The sequence below is a fragment of the Diabrotica virgifera genome, chromosome 5 (genome assembly GCF_917563875.1).
Source record: "Diabrotica virgifera virgifera chromosome 5, PGI_DIABVI_V3a".
NCBI classification, from domain to species: domain Eukaryota; kingdom Metazoa; phylum Arthropoda; class Insecta; order Coleoptera; family Chrysomelidae; genus Diabrotica; species Diabrotica virgifera.
In genome coordinates, this window is record NC_065447.1 from 64142993 (window position 1) to 64162521 (window position 19529).

The window sequence follows — 19529 nt, forward strand, 5'->3', positions numbered from 1 at the left end:
ACATGTTCGGATACATGGATATGGATACACATTTGCCCCTTGCAGCTTCCAATTAACTCGAATATGAGTAAGTCACATTAAATTACTAATCCATTGGAGTTCTCCGTACTTCCGTTGACTGTCGCAAACCTTTGACATGGAAATCTTTACGCTCTGAAAACAAATTTATAATCTCGATCCCCCGTTATTTCTTCTTTTTCACACGTTTCCAAAACTTCACAAAAACAATTTATTGGTCTAAATCCACATATGGATTAATATAGCTTGGATTAGAAGCTCAAGTTCAGTTCGTTATTATTGCAATTTTATGTTCCCCGAAACTTTAAACGGCCTTTCATGTTGCGACCGCACTAAAAGGTTTTATTTGCTTATAATTGAGGGGCTTACATGCTAAGGGGTACAAGTGACAAAATATTATACACTGAGTTAAGTGCACAAAATAATACTAGATAGTATTAAAAATTTAGTGGGAAAGAGATACAGATGAATTAAACTACTGGTGGCGACATATCGCAGGTTCTAGTTTGATTACTTACGAAATATTTAAAAACAGTTTGCGGCAAACAGGTATAACTTCATTTGTATCCCTTTGCCTGTAAGGTGTTGGATATTATTTTTGGTAATTTGTTTAGTATCTTTGCAAATCAAGCCATTAAAAAAGTATTCAAAATAAGTGAAATAATAACACAAAATGTACCAAGTAAGTTTTCATAAATAAAAATGTTAAATTTTTACGTAATTTTTCTTTTATTTTAGTTTAAGAATTTAAGAAATTCGTAAGGTACTTACAGTCGGAAAAATGAAAGAATACCCATGAACGATCATATCAAGCACATATTTTGGATTTGTTGCCTTTTTCTATAAATAACAAACGAGAGAGATAGATTAAGTGTTGTCTACTAAGCAAAAACGTTATCCAAGACAAATGCAGTTACATATTTATAATTGACAGAGAAAGACGGCGATACAATTGTTCAACGTAGTTATATTAATTTAGTAGAAAATTTAAACTCACACTTGACTATTTCTGTACTTCTAATGTCATTTTTAGAAAAACATTCATCAGTAGAGATAATGACTGTATAAACTACTATTCGAGTAATCGTGCTGGTCAACTATAATCTGACAGATTCAATTTCTGTCAATTTGACAGTGAAACTGGGTTAGGTTCGGTAGAGTTTATAAATTTTAATAATCATTCGTATTTACTTGAATAAACTATTTATTTAATTAAAATAAGTCAATAAAATTTATAAGTAATCATCTGTCAATATGGTTAACTTCTGTCTATGAGTTTGCCAAACGTGTACATATTACTCTGACTTTTCAATCAAAGTGTATAGAATTACAGATTACTATATTTTTACGAATGTACATCTATTTGCAGATAATGTCTAGAAAATGATCTGGATATCAAAATGATCTGAATTCATTAAGTTTACTTTCATTTAAGTCACTTAATGCAGCTGACATAAACGACATTTTTTAAATCCCTGTTACTATTTACGTCCGGCAAAATTAACATGAAGAAATTCATAATACTATATTTGCTTACTCATTATTTTTGTATTATTAATCTATATCAAATAATTAATTACGATAGTAAAAGTAACATGTATTACCAATAAATATATAGGTATTATCAGAAAAAGAATAACATCATAAACATTTTTTGACACATTTCCGTAGCGAAAATTGTACGGTGGGGTAGTAGTCACATCCGTTTTTTACAGTATTAACTTAGTTTAGACGTTGTTTTGACTAGAAATTTTTGATTTGATTCGTATGCATATCATCGATGACGCATGGGTATTCTTTCATTTTTCCTACTGTAAGCGGCAAAGAGAAACAAGTGCAAAATTTGAAGCATAGGTGTACAAATGCGAACGTTTTTTTTTCCAAATTTCAAATATTTTGAATGAAAATAAATACTAACTTTACAAAAGCTTTTACAATTAGATAAATAAAAGGTAGAAAGTTAATTCTAAATAAGTTTATAAGTGATTAATTTGCTGTAGAATTTACTATGTAAAAACTTTGACTTCGTTTTTCTCAAATGAACCATTTTATCACTTGTACCCCTTAGCATCTGGGCCCCTCAATTATTAAATTAGACGCGCACAAAAGTTAATTGATTTTCCCCCTAGTTGTAAAAATCCACAAGAAGCCGACTTCTTATGCGGTTAAGAATCAGCAACAGATACTAGTCGCAGAGTTAGTCAGTCACATTTAGTACAACTAAGAAAATATAGTCCCGATTGTCTATAGTCGCGCTGTCCTCTCGTTACTCTCGTATGTCCATAGTTTGGACAATCTCACGTTTATTACGCATATTTCCCACTCTATCATTATTACGTACAAGTTTGACACTCAGAACGCGGCCGACGTTTACTCGCGGTTCGCTAAGACATAGTAAAGTTATGTATTAAAATTCGTAATCGTTATTATTGTACAGCTTTTGTAAAAAGTGTTTGTGTTGAAAAAATAAAACAATTAGCTCCATTTAATATTCATTTCAACGCCGATTTCCGACTTACATCTTGCTTAGACTCGACAAAGATAATCAGAGTCTTGGTAATCAACTACTGCAGAAGCTGGTTCTCGTCTTATGTGAAGAACAAGAGTCATTCACCAACTCAAGTGACAAACTGGTGAAGTGTTTTAAACACTAATAACAAACAAAGTCTGACGGAGTAGGATGGAAAAAAAACTATTTTGGATCCGAAATATACGACATTTGACGGGTTTCATGAAGCTATCCTATCCAAAACCAAACCTAACATCATACAGGAAAAATTAAAGAACTACATCAACAGAATATCTCAGGGGCACATAATCTATAATCAATTAGGTATGACATAAAACACAAGCAGAGAAATATTAGAATTTAATTTCAATCTAGGGAAAAGATGACACCTCTTAGAACTCTACCAGTATAAACATAGCCGAAACCTATAAAACCAAGGCCAAGGAGGTCAACTGTCAAATTGATTTTCTTCATTCCTACCACAATAATTGTAAACGACATTTGGTTCCACAGATAAATTTTTTACAATTTTATTTAAAATTCAGAATTTTTATTTCAGAAACGTCAGAAACAAAAATTAAAATGTAATTATCGGTCAAATACAAACATCTAAACGTGTTAGATAATATCTAATTAGATAATAGATACATATTATGTAAGAAAAAAATTCTTTATTAACTTATTAAATTTTTTAAAAAGGAATTATGACGGTGGTTGCCTAAACAGTAACTGAAGTTCATCGTAAGTTTGTTTTTGGTTAACCATCTTTGATATAACAAGATGACTCTTGTTCAAAACCAGTACATCACTACCAATAATATAAAATACTTACCCTAGTTCCATCACTAACTGAGAAAAATCCATATTTTCTAAATTATCTAAAGTCTCTAGTAAATCGGATGGATCAATTCCCAAAGTGGCCTCCGGACCATCAGGATCCATCGCAGTACCGTTATGGTTATGATTATCATCCATATGATTCTGTACCGCAACCGAAGGTGGGTACATAGGTTCAGTCGATTTAGTGCCAGCGGAATTTGGAGTAAGAGGATCATTAGCGGCACTGGGCGGCAGTTCCCCGTTTTTAATTAATATTTCTAAAACGTCGTCAACTATCTGACTTTTTATATGATTCTTTTTGTTCATTTGCTTCGTAGCTTCGCTATACTGTGGCGGAGGGGGCTTAATATCATCCGCGAACTCTATCTTCACTTCTTTCGGTATTCTTTGGTCTTCTATGTATTCAGCTTTTATTTCTTTTATGTCAGGTGTAGCTATTATTGGAGTTATGATGGAATTGAGTACGTTTGGAGATGATGTGCTTCTGTTGTGGCCGTTAAGAATCTTCGCTTTGTTTTGCATTAGTTGGTTGAACATGAGAGCTGCCTCAGCACTGTTTAAAATTAATCCACCAGTTATATTTTTCTGATTGTGGAAGTTAATTTGTTGTTGCTGCTGCTGCTGTTGTTGTTGTTGCTGCTGCTGCTGTTGTTGTAACCTAAAAAAATAAATATTTTTGATTAAAAACAAAGTAAAACTAACTGGTAAGAAAATATTTTATTTAAAATGAGGTTATGTAAACACTGGCTAACCTAACAGACGTTTTAGCTATATGAGTCAAAAAATGAAAAGAATTTGGCCCGTTTCCGGAAATCATATATGGCATCAAATTAACTTGACCACTAGTGCAAGATAATCCAGGACCTTCACCTTTAAACTTAGTATTTTTGAAATATTTAAACGCAGAATGAAAGATTACGTTATTACCGAAAGCCGAAAGTCCCTTAGAATAAATAAAAAGTTTCTTTTGAATGAAATATTTGCAATTAAAAATCACACTAACTTTTCTCTTTAATTTTCAACCTTGTAACTTATTAAAATAAACATTATAGAAGTTTTCAGGGACTTTCGGCCCTCAGTGATAATGTAATCTTCCATTCTGCGTTTAAATTTTTCAAAATATTTATTAGTTTTCTCTGGATTCGAAAAAAATGAATACATTTAAAACACATTGAACATTTTGGCAGGCGACATTTTGAGCCTATGCCCTTAAATGTGGACACACAACGTTCATTTGTCCAATAGCAACCATACTCTAATCTGCCATGTTATAATCGAATGCTGCTCGTTGGTAGCGATAAATATAATGAAAAGGGTATTCAACAGTTGTACCTATTACATAGGATTTATCGAAAAGAGACCGTGACACTTATGGAGTTACCAGCCAATAGATCATAATTGCCTACAGATAGCTCCTTACTAGATTATTCCTTTATAACCAATGCAGCATGGCGGAGGATCAGCTTTAATTCAATATCAGTTACAGTTGAGTCCGGGAATTTTTACCCGTGCGTCATCATTTAAAGCACACCAAATAAGTCGATGATAAGTCGGAAATTGAAATTTACTAAGCGCAACAGCAAGTGTTCCAACCTATCATCGACTTATTTCGTATGCTTTAAATGATGACGCACGGGTAAAGATTCCCGGACTCAACTGTACTTGAAATTTAACCTTAAAAAAAAAGTTCAGGGCTCTACCGACCCCGTATCCTAAAATTTAACATCCACACTTGTATAATGTATTTAGTTTGTTTAATAAATTTAAACAGTGTTTATGCTTGTTACTCTAATTATATGCCATCGACATAAAGCTTCTGTTTAACACGTTGACGGACAGAACGTCTATAGACGTCTAATTTCCATTATTTATTTTCCATCCGTCTATTTCCATTGACGTAATGTGACACAACGGTCACAACGTCTATAGTCGTTGTATTTTTCCTTATTCTACTTTGCAAAATACATACAGTGTCACAACACTTGCTTATACATTTGACGCACTGTCCGTCAACGTGTTAATAAACCTTTTTATTTTGAAACAAAAAGAGAAAAAATATATTCCTGCCGTGAGTTATAGTACAACGACCGCTACCATCCAGTATATTCTACCACGTGGAATCAACACGAGGCTACGCCGCGTCGCAGCGTTGAACATTCTGGACCTAATTGCGACGTATTGGACAGCAAGATCAGCAATTATAAAATTATAAAACACCATGTAAAAATCAATATTTTTCAGTCTGATTAAAAATAGTAAAAAGTAGTTTGATTTAAATGTTAAAGTAAAGTCTGATTTTAAATTATTGAGTTGTATCTAAAATCTTTGTTTGTCGAAATAAAAGTTTTAATTGTGAAGTTCAGTTTTTTAAAAAAGTGTTTTTCCAAAGAACATTCATAATTGGCGCAGAGTCAGTACGGAAGTGGAAGAGTCTTTACAGATCCTCGTCACTTTTAAGTGTTTGTCCACTGTTCCAAGAACCAGCCCCAGGGAAACCGTTGCAGAGTTCACCCAAGGGAATTAGCAGTTAGAAATAGAAGTTAGGAGCCTTCAGGAGCAAAGGAATGCACATCGGCATCGTCTTTATCCTGTAAGCGATTTTTATTATTACTTAGAATTAAGAAGATTAATTTTTTGAAAGAGATATTATTAAATCAGACTCCTCTGAGTCCTTAGATTGAATCAGAGCTAGATTAAGAAGATAAAAACAAAGATTTGAATAAATTAATAGAAAGATTAAAATAATTTAGAAATATCTCCTCTAAGTCCTTAGATTGACTTTAGAGCCAGATTTAGAAATTTATTTAAAGAAAAATTTGAATAGCTTAATAAATACTATATATTAATAAACACTAGAGATTAATAGATAAATAATAAGCAGTTTAAGATTGATATATTTGAAATTACTATACGTATTTGACTATTGACTATATATATTGAATTTTTTTTTTTAAATATGGCAGTTCCACAATTTGACGTGAAAAATTTATGCATTCTTCCAAATTTCGACGGAAACCCAAATGAATTACATGAATTTATTAAAGTTTCTACAATACTTCTAAACCATTATTATGATAGACTAAACGCAGCTAATATCTAAAATAAATTTTTGCTTCATGGTATTATAAGTAAATTAACAGGTAGAGCCAAAGAAGTTATATCTGTATATGGATGCGAAACTTTTGACGAAATAAAAAATGCATTAATTCAAAATTTTGGAGACCAAAGAGACGAAAATTCGCTTACAAGAGACCTAGTAAATTTAAAACAAGGAGCAACAGAATCTATCATGCATTTTTACGAAAAAATAATGGGACTTTTAAGCTGTATCAACAATTACTTAGAATGACATACTGTAAAAAAAGAAGCAAACAGGAATTTTTCCGTCAACAAGCTCTTACAACATTTTTAGCAGGCCTACGAGAACCAATGGGCTCTGTTATCAGAGCAATGAGACCAGGAAGTTTAGCTACGGCGATACAATACGTACAAGAAGAAAATAATGTTAGATATCTTCAAAAAAATCAAATAAGTCAACCTTCAACATCAGGAAGAAGCGAAAATTATCAAGAACGCCGACCTCAGAGACAGCAAATGCCTTTACCTGTCCAAAAACCATTTTATCAACAACAAAATTTTGCACCTCCGCAATGGCAGCAACCAATCAGGCAATTCTACCCACAGAATCAGTTTCAACAACCACATCGACAACAAAACTTCAACCAATTTAGACAAAATTCAAACCCTCCAGCATTCAGAATCCAAAATTATGGAACCATAGCCATAGCCATTTATTGGTTAACTCCTGTATAGATTTTTATTAAAATTATTTGCCTTGTATATGTTACAGATACAAAAAACAAATTCTAGCAACGAAATTCCAAGAGATGCCAATCCAAAAGTTTTGTTCATCCCTTACAAAACTTCTTCAGGGGATGGAGTAGTTATAGTACAACGACCGCTACCATCCAGTATATTCTACCACGTGGAATCAACACGAGGCTACGCCGCGTCGCAGCGTTGAACATTCTGGACCTAATTGCGACGTATTGGACAGCAAGATCAGCAATTATAAAATTATAAAACACCATGTAAAAATCAATATTTTTCAGTCTGATTAAAAATAGTAAAAAGTAGTTTGATTTAAATGTTAAAGTAAAGTCTGATTTTAAATTATTGAGTTGTATCTAAAATCTTTGTTTGTCGAAATAAAAGTTTTAATTGTGAATTCAGTTTTTTAAAAAAGTGTTTTTCCAAAGAACATTCATAATTCGTGTTTTGATATTAATTAATTTCACTTATTACGTCGATCAGTAAGTCCTGAGCCTAATTAGTAAAACAACATTTTTTTGCAAAAATTATTCTTTATTCATCAAAATAACCTCTTTTAACGACGATACAATCATTCCAATGCTATTCGAATTTTTCCTTGTGAAACGATTTATTTGCCTGTATAAAATTTATAAAATTTTATATATCGCTCGTTGGAGCGATGTCTCTTGCCACGGAGCATTTTTTTTTGAAATCGGAAAAAAGGTGGTACCTAATCCCTGGGAGATCTGAACTATTGGGACCGTGCAAGTTCGGAAAAGCGATACCTGGTTTCATAGCTCGGCAACTTTTTTAGCTTTTTAGCAACAATTATTGTCAAGGCCATAGCCCAAAAAATTATAAGAAGGAAAAGTAATATCAAGGTTATGTTATTAAGAGGAAACAGTAGCGATCAACAGGTAGCAAAAACGCGTTCCAAGATTGCGGCTGTAATTTTGAATATTCTGTCGAGATATTTGGCACACGTATTCGTAATATAATAAAGAATGGCGGTACAGAGCCCAATTTGAAAAATATATTAATATGTGGAAATTACTCTGTAATTAAATACAATATTAAAAAAACGAGCCTGTACCGCCATTAAGAAGAACAAAAAAATACACTTTCTTCAAATAAACTTTTTTATCCGATGCCTAGATTTTGTGTCATTTTGGAACTACTAATGAAATAAAAAATTTTAGTAGTTCCAAAATGACACAAAATCTAGGCATCGGATAAAAAAGTTTATTTGAAGAAAGTGTATTTTTTTGTTCTTCTTAATGGCGGTACAGGCTCGTTTTTTTAATATTGAATTTAATTACAGAGTAATTTCCACATATTAATATATTTTTCAAATTGGGCTATGTACCGCCATTCTTTATTATATTACGAATACTTGTCCCAAATATCTCGAAAAAATATTCAAAATTATAGCCGCAATCTTGAAACGCGTTTTCGCTACCTGTTGATCGCTACTGTTTCCTCTTAAAAGGTAAACAATTGTATGTAGTAAATAAAATTAATTATTAAAATGCACTACTACAAGCAAAATACAATTAATTAAATTTACTTTTATATAATAATTGCATACATCATATCAATATTGTGGAGCAACATATAATTTTTCTTCTTCATTGACAGTAGGTATGAAATATACGTCAATTTGACAATGAATTATTTAAGAAAGTTGCAAGATTTCTCCGCTATTCGCGCACGATCGTTTCTCGGATCCCCTCCAAATACAGAGACACCTATAGAAGAATACGGAATGAAACAAAGCAATTGGTAAGAAGAACAAAAAATGAACACTGGGAACAGTTTACAAAAAGGATGGAAAGCGACTTCTACGGAATACAAAAACAAATATGGAGATTCATAAGAAACCAACGGAAAGAAATGGCAGAATTGAAGGAATACAATAACATACCTGCAAACGAATGGGAAAAATACTTGACGGAACTGTTTAAAGGAAAGGAAAATAATAATCAAAATAATAACCTACCTGAATTAAGACACGAAATAGAAATCAGTTTTCAGGAAATAGAGATAGCCATAAATTCACTCAAAAATAGAAAGTCACCAGGACAAGACGGAATAACCAACGAGCTTCTAAAATACGGAGGAGAAAGTATAACCCTAGAGATGACAAAACTTATACAAAAATTAATATTGCACTGCAAGATACCAGACGCATGGAGAAACAGCATGATACCAATGTTCAAGAAAGGAGACAAAGAAGACACCAACAATTATAGAGGTATAAATCTACTGAACACCGCACTTAAGCTAATAGTCCTGTCGCCAGGGGGGGTACAACGTCCTCCTTTATTCAGATGGACTTACCCAAGTTTTTTTCATGTATTTTGACCCGTAGAATACGAATTTTTTGGGTAACAGTTGATCCGGATGTCGATAAGATTGTTATTGACCAAGAACTTGAGGAATTACATAACCGCGATCTCTCGCAAAACAAAACATTTTTTGGTATTTTTTGGGTCATTCTAAGCAAAACATGTTTCTACAATTTTTTTCGTAGGATGGCTAGTTTTCGAGATAACCGCGGTTGAACTTTCAAAAAATCGAAAAATTGCAATTTTTGAACCCGAATAACTTTTGATTAAAAAATAAAATAGCCAGTCTGCTTACCGCATTTGAAAGTTTAAGTCAAATTATATCGGTTTTAATTATTTGCATTGCTAAAAATTTATTTTTTTATTGTTTAACAAAGCTATAAACACATAGTGTTTCCCGTGCCTTTACATGCATTTTAACGCATGCTACGTAGAAATAGCCTCGATTGCACTAGTACCTATTCTACCTACTCGTTAGATTTTAAATGAGAAATCATAGAAAACATCACTCGCGCACTAGGTGTTTGTAGCTTTGTCTAACAATAACACAATAAATTTTTAGCAATGCAAAATAATCAAAACCGATATAATTTGACTTGAACTTTCAAAGGCGCTAAGCAGAATTGCTATTTTATTTTTTAATCAAAAGTTATTCGGGTTTAAAAATTGCAGTTTTTCGATTTTTTGAAAGTTCAACCGCGTTTATCTCGAAAACTGAGCATCCTACGGGAAAACTTGTTAGAACATTTTTTACTTAGAATGACCCACAAAAAAACCAAAAAAAAGTTTTGTTTTGTGAGAAACCTCTGTTATGTAATTACTCAAGTTCTTGGTCAATAACAATCTTATCGACATCCGGATCAACTGTTACCCAAAAAGTTCGTATTCTACGGGTCAAAATACATGAAAAAAACTTGGGTAAGTCCATCTGAATAAAGGAGGCCGTTGTACCCCCCCTGGCGACAGGACTATAACCACAAAAGTACCAACCAACAAAATCAATAAACTAACAACTTTATCAGATGCGTAGACGCCGTATTTGTACCGAGACAAATCACAGAAAAGGCCATTGAGTACAATAAACCAGCATATCTATGTTTTATAGACCTGACAAAGACTTTCGATCGCATCCAAGTCGAAGACGTCTTACATTTACTGTATAGAAGAAACATACCCAATCAATATTATACAAACCATCGAAAACATCTACTTTCAAAATCTAATACAGGCAAAGATAAATGGAAAACTAACGCAGTTTATACCAGTACAAAGCGGAGTCAGACAAGGTGACTCATTAAGCCCACTGCTCTTTAATATAATAATGGACGAAATAATAGAAGTAGTACGTAAAGGTCATGGTTACAGAATGGGGAACAAAGAAATCCAAGTATTATGTTATGCAGACGACGCCGCATCAATCGCCGAGACAGAAGACGATCTCCAAAGATTAACACACATCTTCAATACAACAGCCAAGAAAAACAATATGATAATATCAGCAGAAACAACCAAATGTATGACAACATCTAAATACCCACTACGATGTAAACTCGAAATTGATGGGAAATTAATAAAGCAGACAACAAAGCTTAAAAGCAAGTAAAGCGGCGGGATCTCTTAATGACATAATCTGGAAGAACAAACACCTAAGACAAGACACAAAAGCAAGAATCTGTAAAGCAGCAATTAGACCTATATTAACATACACGGCGGAGACAAGACCTGATACATCTAAAACGAGACGACTACTAGAAACAACAGAGATGAAAATACTCAGACGAATATCAGGGAAAAGTCTGTTGGATGCAATATAGAAGACATAAATGGATGGGTGACAAAACGGAAACAGGAGTGGAACGAAGACATTAGTAGAATATCAGAGGATAGGATAGTACAAATAGCACGAGATAAGTCACCAAATGGACGAAGAAGTACTGGCAGACCAAGAAAAAGATGGTGCGATAAGTTAAACAATTTAGGAGGCTAATATTTAAGAAGAAACAGGCTTTAAAGCCTACATACACGAAGGAAGAAGAAGAAGAAGTTTTCGTCGACTTAGTGCCACATCACAAGTGTCTTGGTGTCTTGGTGAAACATATTTTTCTTCAACAAATTAGGCCTTTTCTCTGCGATTTCGGTCTTCAAATGCTCCAATAAACCAATATAGTAGTCGCTGTTGATTGTTTCTGCATGTTTCAAATAGTCAATGAAAATAATTCCTTGCAGGTCTCAGAATACAGAGGCCATAACCTTTCCCGCGGTGTGTTGCGTCTTTGGTCGGTTTAGACGGATTTCTCTTGGTGCTGTCCTCACATATGTCTGCCGATTTGATTCCGGAGTGAAGTGATAGTTCCATGTTTTATCCATTGTAACATACCGACGCAAAAACTCCGATATATAGGGCTTTTCATGGATTGTCGTTTGTTTTGAGCTTCTGTCATGTGTCATATTAATATATCTACGTCATACGTTATTGGTATATACCAATAATACAAATAGTCCAGAAAGCCACTGCGCATCCGCTAGGAAAAATATTCTAATTCGGATTTTTTGCACAATCTTACTCAAAAACAACTCCTTTTAACAAATTTGCATGTTGCCAGGACCAAAAGGTGGTCAAAAATTTTTTAAACGATTTTTTTTGTTTTTTTCCTAAAATTATTTTTTTGCATGGAAAAAAGTTTTTTTAGGTTTTTTGGATCATTCCAAACAGAAAAGGTCTTTAGTGACTTTTCTCTAAAGTTGATAGTTTTTGACATATAAGCGATTAAAAATTGAAAAATTGCGAAATCGGCCATTTTTAACCCTCAAAAACTATATGAAAAACTGAAAATTTGAATGTTGCCAAGGTAGGTAGACATTCTTTAAACATCAATTGATGAAACCCCGAAGAGCTTTTTGCAATACAATATTCCAAACTCCTTTGTTTTTTAATTGCTTATCAAGCGTGCGCGACACTATTTTCCACCGACAGTATGGTGCAAATGAAAGGAATAAATTCGTTATTTCGTAAAGCGGCAACTTTAAGGAACAATCCCGAAACAGGTCGATTTTTATTTTTAAGTTATGATATTGTGGCATATATGGTATACTAGTGACGTCATCCGTCTGGGCGTGATGACGTAATCGATGATTTTTTTAAATGAGAATAGGGGTCGTGTGGTAGCTCATTTGAAAGGTTCTTCAATTCTCTATTCAGTAATGTAAACATTTGCACAATTATTTATACAGCGTGTCCTTCTACTTCTTTTTTTGTCAAATAATTTAATTTAATAAAAATTTTTTGGACACCCTGTATAAATAATTATGTAAATAGTTTAGATTACTGAATATAGAATTAAAAAACCTTTCAAATGAGCTAGCACGTGACCCCTATTCTCATTTAAAAAAATCATCGATTACGTCATCACGTCCAGATGGATGACGTCACTAGTATACCATATATGCCACAATATCATAACTTAAAAATAAAAATCGACCTGTTTCGGGATTTTTCCTTAAAGTCGCCGGTTTAGGAAATAACCAATTTATTCCTTTCATTTGCACCATACTGTCGGTGGAAAATAGTGTCGCGCACGCTTGATTAGCAATTAAAAAACAAAGGAGTTTGGAATATTGTATTGCAAAAAACTCTTCGAAGTTTCATCAATCGATGTTTAAAGAATGTCTACCTACCTTGGCAACATTCAAATTTTCAGTTTTTCATATAGTTTTTGAGGGTTAAAAATGGCCGATTTCGCAATTTTTCAATTTTTAATCGCTTATATGTCAAAAACTATCAACTTTAGAGAAAAGTCACTAAAGACCTTTTCTGTTTGGAATGATCCAGAAAACCTAAAAAAAACTTTTTTCCATGCAAAAAAAATAATTTTAGGAAAAAAACAAAAAAAAACGTTTAAAAAATTTTTGACCACCTTTTGGTCCTGGCAACATGCAAATTTGTTAAAAGGAGTCCTTTTTGAGTAAGATTGTGCAAAAAATCCGAATTAGAATATTTTTTCTAGCGGATCCGCAGTGGCTTTCTGGACTAAAACCAAAGAAGTATGACGTAGATATATTAATATTTGATGACACCTGACAGAAGCTCGAAACAAATGACTAAATGAAAAGCCCTATTCCGATTAAACATGTCCAAACGCAGCGCAGAGATTCATCAATTCGTTATTGTTTTTGCTATGGTGTGAGAAAACGCGGCACCCATTTGGAAAACAGCTTTCTTACATCCTTTGAAAACTTTAGAAATATCACCTATTTCTTAACTTCACTTTGTGGCTTTCCATAATATTTTCAACGTTTTTACGATGTTTTCGGAAATATCTGCATCATTGCAGAGGCTTTTCAGAGCGCTCAGCATCATTGATGTCGGTACGACCGCGTTTGAATACATCGATTAATAGTTGTAATCGATGGAGTACAGTCCCGGTAACACTTTTTGAGCTATTGCTCAGTTTGGACAGTATTTTTTCCATTAAATAACAGTGATAAATAATTAACAGACGGAATTGCTTTGAATCCACTGTTATAAAATTACAAAAGTAGTGTAACACTTCAAGCACTGTAACTCGGTAAATAATAATTCGAATGACATGAAATTTTGACAGAATGCCTTTGCTTGCTTGGTTATTGGCTTTGCTTTATGCAATTTGGCCAGCTCGATCAGGTTGGCGGTCACGACGTTGACTGGCTCACGACCATGTCGGGCCCGCCGAATGTGTTTACTTCTTGATTTTTTGAAGTATATTGGCTATGGTGATAACTTTGACTAAATATTTACTTTTTATACACAACCTATACTGTAGTAAGCGAACATATGGGCGTTATGCAATAACCAACACAACCTATTAGTAATAAGCATGAATTAGAAATAAGGTGTAGCTAGTTGAGCATTATAGTTTTATTCTGTTTATGCTAAGAAACTTCATAATTGCTTTGATTGATTCTTCATCTACGTTATGTAAAATTGAATATATTGTTATGGGGGTTGGAAGTCCTTTATTGGCAAAAAAAATTGTAGATATCCCAGGTTGGAATGGAGTTAATAGGGCATTCAAAAATATGTGATAAGATTTTCTATGGACCCACATTCGCAATCGTCTGCCAGGTTCATTATATGCAAGTTTTCTTTTCTTAGATAATGCCCTGTACGTAACCTAATAATTGTAGTGATGTGTCTTCGAACTATGAATGGAAGAATGGCAAACCATACATTTTTAGGAAAGGTAGGTAGGTGTACTTTTCGGTATTGATAGTCTTTGATTCTGATTAGGTTGTTCCATTTATTTCTGAATTCATCATACACTTTAGACTTAATGTTAGTATATACGTCTTGGACATGGAGGGGCATGGCCATTGGTATGTTCAAAGTTCTTCCTATATGCCAGGGTGTCAGCTTCTTCGTTACCCGGGATATTTGAATGTCCTGATATCCACGCTAATCTGATGTCAAAGCCATTTCCAGTTGCATGAACTATAAGTCTTTTTGTTTCAATAGGCCAAAACTATTACATTTTTGACTGCACAACTGGTGATTTTTTCAATTTTTCAATGCCTTTGAAAGTTAGGATTACCGAAACGTCATATAGAAAATTCATTAAAGTCATAGAGTCGCCATCTTTTAGTTAGGCCCGGCAATTATTGACAAATGTATTATTAATCAATAAAAAAAATAGAAGACTAATAGTAGGTACATACCTTTGCTGTTCTTCATTCGCGGCTTGTCTGGACTGCAACGCTTGCAACTGCTTCATTTGCAAAACGAAATTTTGTTGCTGCTGCTGCTGTTGTTGCTGCTGCTGCTGTTGTTGCTGCTGCTGTTGTTGTTGCTGCTGCTGCTGCTGCTGTTGTTGTTGCTGCTGCTGTTGTTGCTGTTGTTGTTGTTGTTGTAATCTTTGCTGTTGTTGTTGCTGTCTTGCCTGCAGGTGTTTCTGAAGAGCGATCATCTGTGCTTTCGGTTCCGATCTAGTTGCAGCTTGTAGTTTTAGTTGAGACAACGTTAGTTCTCGTTGCAGTTCTTCAATTTGCCTTTGTTGTTCTCTAACGATATCCTCGTGTTCCTGTAAATTTAAGAATGTGTGACGTAAGATTATTTTAATGTAACCATTGTTTTATTACTTTAAACAACCGAAGTAAATTATAAAAATTATTAAGCAAATCTAGTCGTCATGAGACGAAATGCCGCTGAACCTCTAAAAATCACACGAACAAGCCGAATTTTTTTGAAAATGTCAATTGTGGGATACCAAAAAATATGCAAAACAGTTTACCACTCCTACCCTCGAGCTACCGCCTAAAGCCCCCCTCGTAGAAGGGAAAAAAATGGAAAACACCGAGTTACCAAGAATCTGTACGCCATAGAAAAAATGTGTCAAACAAGAAATGTAGCTGAGATAATTTTGAACAAAAATGTTTATTAGCACTTTTTGTGTAGAATGAATTGTTCTATCAGAAACAACGCTTGAAGCCACCGGTGATTTTGAATGTGAGTTACGCGCTGAGAAATCAATATTTTTAAATAAAATTTGTATCAACTTGACGGTAAAAATTCGATATCTTTTGATCAGTGTCCTATCGACAAAAAACAAAAAGGTGTTTAAAAGATTTCGTTCGCAATTTTCAAATTTGATCGCAAGTTTTTTTCTATAAAGCTGTTAATTAAATAAATATTGCTTGATTTTTTCAATTTTTTACGATTCTCATGAGATCAATTAAATTTATCACTTCCATTGACCGGTCGCTATGAAATTTCCATCGTTAGAGCCTAATCTTCGAAACCTATAATATGAAATTATTTGGATTTTGAGTTTGGGCAACAAATATGAGGCATTTGAAATGTGCCTAAAAAACGCTGAATTTAAACTTTCACGTTACAAATGATTTCACGTCACGGGAAATGCTTCCACAAAGAACTACTACTATCATTGTTTGATTTACGTGTATAGATAAATTGCTATGTGGAAATGCGATCAATGATTGTCCCCGTTTAGGATTTTGTCCTCTTCAGGGTTTGTAGTGAATGTATAGTGTTGGCAGCAAAAGCAAACAGTCCGAAAAACACACTGGGGCAAGCGCCGTGTCCTGGTGTTTTTGGATCCTGGGTTATGCCGGACGGTGGTGTCCAGAAGGCTAAGAAGTCAACAGATAAGAAAGTTTGATGGATTGTTGTTGGTTTCATAGACATTTACGTGTACTGTCCGTGCTTTGCTCTCGACCAGTCTCCCTAGAAACCATTGTACAACGACAGGCGAACCTGCGTCCCTCGTCGGCGGTCAGGAGGTGGCTTTGAGCGTAGCGTGGACAGTGTGCGTTCGAGTGGAGAAAATAGTTGCGGCTATTTTCTTGGGACGAACAGGTATAATTGTGCAATGAAGTTGGGAAACCGCAAAAAACCAACTTCTCCCTGTTCGGGGTAGGGAAGAGGAAATGTTAGAGGTGGGTACGGTAGGCTAACGGGGTAGCCTCGAGGATGTTTTCGTACTCCACCGGGAGTTCGTCAACGCATGTTTGCATTAGAGCGGACGGTAAATGAATCTTTTTGCGTTTGGGCTTTCGGTGGAGTACGTGGCCGGAAGATGAACAGGAACATTTGAGAGATTCTTGTGTGTCGGAGGGGGGGCCGTTGATTACTTTGTGAAGTTCCTGTTCAGAGAGTTTATTCTCTCGGTGATTTTGGGGATGTTCGAGATGTTATGGATTTCGTTTGAGGGATATCGCCAGTGCTCATAGTTACATCTACGCAAGATTCTACGTTCAGCGCGCAACAACCACTCTTGTTTTGCTCTAGCGCAAAGAGAGTAGAGACAAGATTTGTGAAGGCATTGTGAAGGCATTTGTGAAGGCCACAAAGAAGGCATTGGGTGGAATTTATAGCTGAAGTTGTATAACTTTGAAAAACGTACTTGTGTGTAGAAAAGAAGCAGTTTTATACGTTTTAAATCATTTGTCATGTGAAAGTTGAAATTCAGAGTTTTTTATTAGTCATATATTTCAAATTCATAGTATTTTTCAAAACTCAAAATCGAAATTTCATGTTATAGGCTTTAAAGATTAGGTTAGGTTCCAATGGAAATTCCATAGTGAGCGGCCAATGGCAGTAATACATTTTATTGATCTCGTGAGAATCGTACAAAATGGCAAAAATCGAACAATGTTTATTTATTTAACAGATTTATAGAAACGAACTTAATTTGCACAAAATGCCAAAATTGCATACGAAAGATGCACTCTTCACCATTAAAACACTTTTTAATGTTTGTCAATAGGACACAAATACGACTTGCATGGGTTGCCTATCAAAATACGGTCATAGCTGTCATTAAGGGAGGCGTAGGGTTGAAATCAACATTTCAAGCACACTTTTGTAAATTTTTTTGAAAGATGGTAGAATTATTTTATTTTTAAATTAAATAAGCATATTCAGTACAATTCAAAGAATATTCAAAAAAAATTCAAGGACAAATATTGAAAAATAAGCCAACGGCGGCAAATTTTTAAAGACATCTCAAAAAAAATGGATTTTGCGGTGGGCATCAGAGGATCGAATTGTTTTCTAATGCCCCTTTGTCCGATTCTTCTCGATCGACGATGATAAATAAATGCTTGAAGTGTGGAGTAAAAATATGGTTTATTGACAGCTATGGTTTAATTACACTATAGTTGTTGGTCAGGTAACTTTCTATAATAGACTGCCCTTAATGACAGCTACAGTCGGAAAAATGAAAGAATACCCATGAACGAACATATAAAACACGCTGTATTTTTCTGTCACCGTGTCACAAAGAAAATTGCCCAGCGTAAGTACATGTAATTATTACATGTACTTGCGCTGGCCAATTTTTTGTGTGACACGGTGACAGGAAAATACAGTGTGTTTTATATGTTCGTTCATGGGTATTCTTTCATTTTTCCGATTGTACTGATAATTACACTCTAGTGACGTAACTTCAACCAATGGCTTACGCACTTCTTAACGAGGTAACTATTCTAATTAGACTGCGACTCGAAATAGTCCCTTTGGCTAATTTATAATCTCATCAAAATACATATACAAATCATCAATAACTTGCGTGGTAACAAGAACAATGAACTTGCAAACTACAGTTTAATCAAGCTATTGCAAAACTTAGGAAGTTCAAATGGAAATACCACGATTTGGCAGTTTGTTTAGGTTGCTAAAGGTTTACTGGACTTTAATAGTTAAAATATTACTCGATATATGTTTTCCCAATGTTTCAATTATACACGGTGAAACTATAACAGTTAAGGAAGTTAAGAATAATGTGAGATTACAAATTAAGGGATTAATTTGAGATTGAACACATGTGAAACAAAAAATTCAAAAAGATTTTATTAGCTTATCAATTTCTCAAGCTAATGATGTCTTTTAGTTTTAATGATGTTTGACTTTTTGGTATCACTCTAAAGTCAAAATAACGAAATTTTTTGCAAAAAAGGGTGAAAACCAACATATTTATTATTGTTCAACAAAAAATAAGCATAAAACAAATCTCGACAGCATTACCTCACGAAATGTTTAAAGAAAATATATATATAAAATTTCAGGTGGATCAGTCAGGTAGTTTTTGAGTTACAATGTCCACCGCCTTTGTAAAAAAACAGTTTTTTAGATAAACGCGTTTAAAGTCAAATGGGTGAAACTTGCTAAACAAAGTTATTTTTTTAAATTATATGTATATTTTGAATATATAGTATAGTTTGAAAATGTTTAAAAATTTTCTATTTCTTCAGGGTGATCGGAGCAAAATTACCGGAAATACACCATGTTGAATATCCCTACCTTCGACTCGCTTTGCAGCAGGTTCGTACCAGCGCGCTTGAGCGTAGTGAGAAACGCTCAACAGCTGTTCCCATTCTCTTTTGTAAATAACTTTGCGATTCAAAAACATATTCCGGTGTGCATCACTTTATGATTTGACAGACAAAAAAGAAATTGAAAATAAAAGTTGACAAAACTTTAAACGTGTTTTTTTTAAACTGCCTTTTTC

At 34.0% G+C, this 19529-nt stretch overlaps 1 protein-coding gene across 8 annotated transcripts in view; it reads right to left on the reverse strand.

Annotated features, from left to right (window-relative positions):
* Positions 1 to 19529, reverse strand: part of LOC126884204 (myocardin-related transcription factor B-like) — a 454025-nt gene that overhangs the window by 17916 nt on the left and 416580 nt on the right. For all 8 annotated transcript variants that reach the window (XM_050650075.1, XM_050650073.1, XM_050650076.1 and 5 more), the window contains 2 exons: positions 15220 to 15581; positions 3360 to 4025 (listed from right to left, as the gene is read on the reverse strand). In XM_050650075.1, the coding sequence (XP_050506032.1) occupies positions 3360 to 4025; positions 15220 to 15581 (1028 nt within the window). The remainder of the gene's footprint in view (positions 1 to 3359; positions 4026 to 15219; positions 15582 to 19529) is intronic.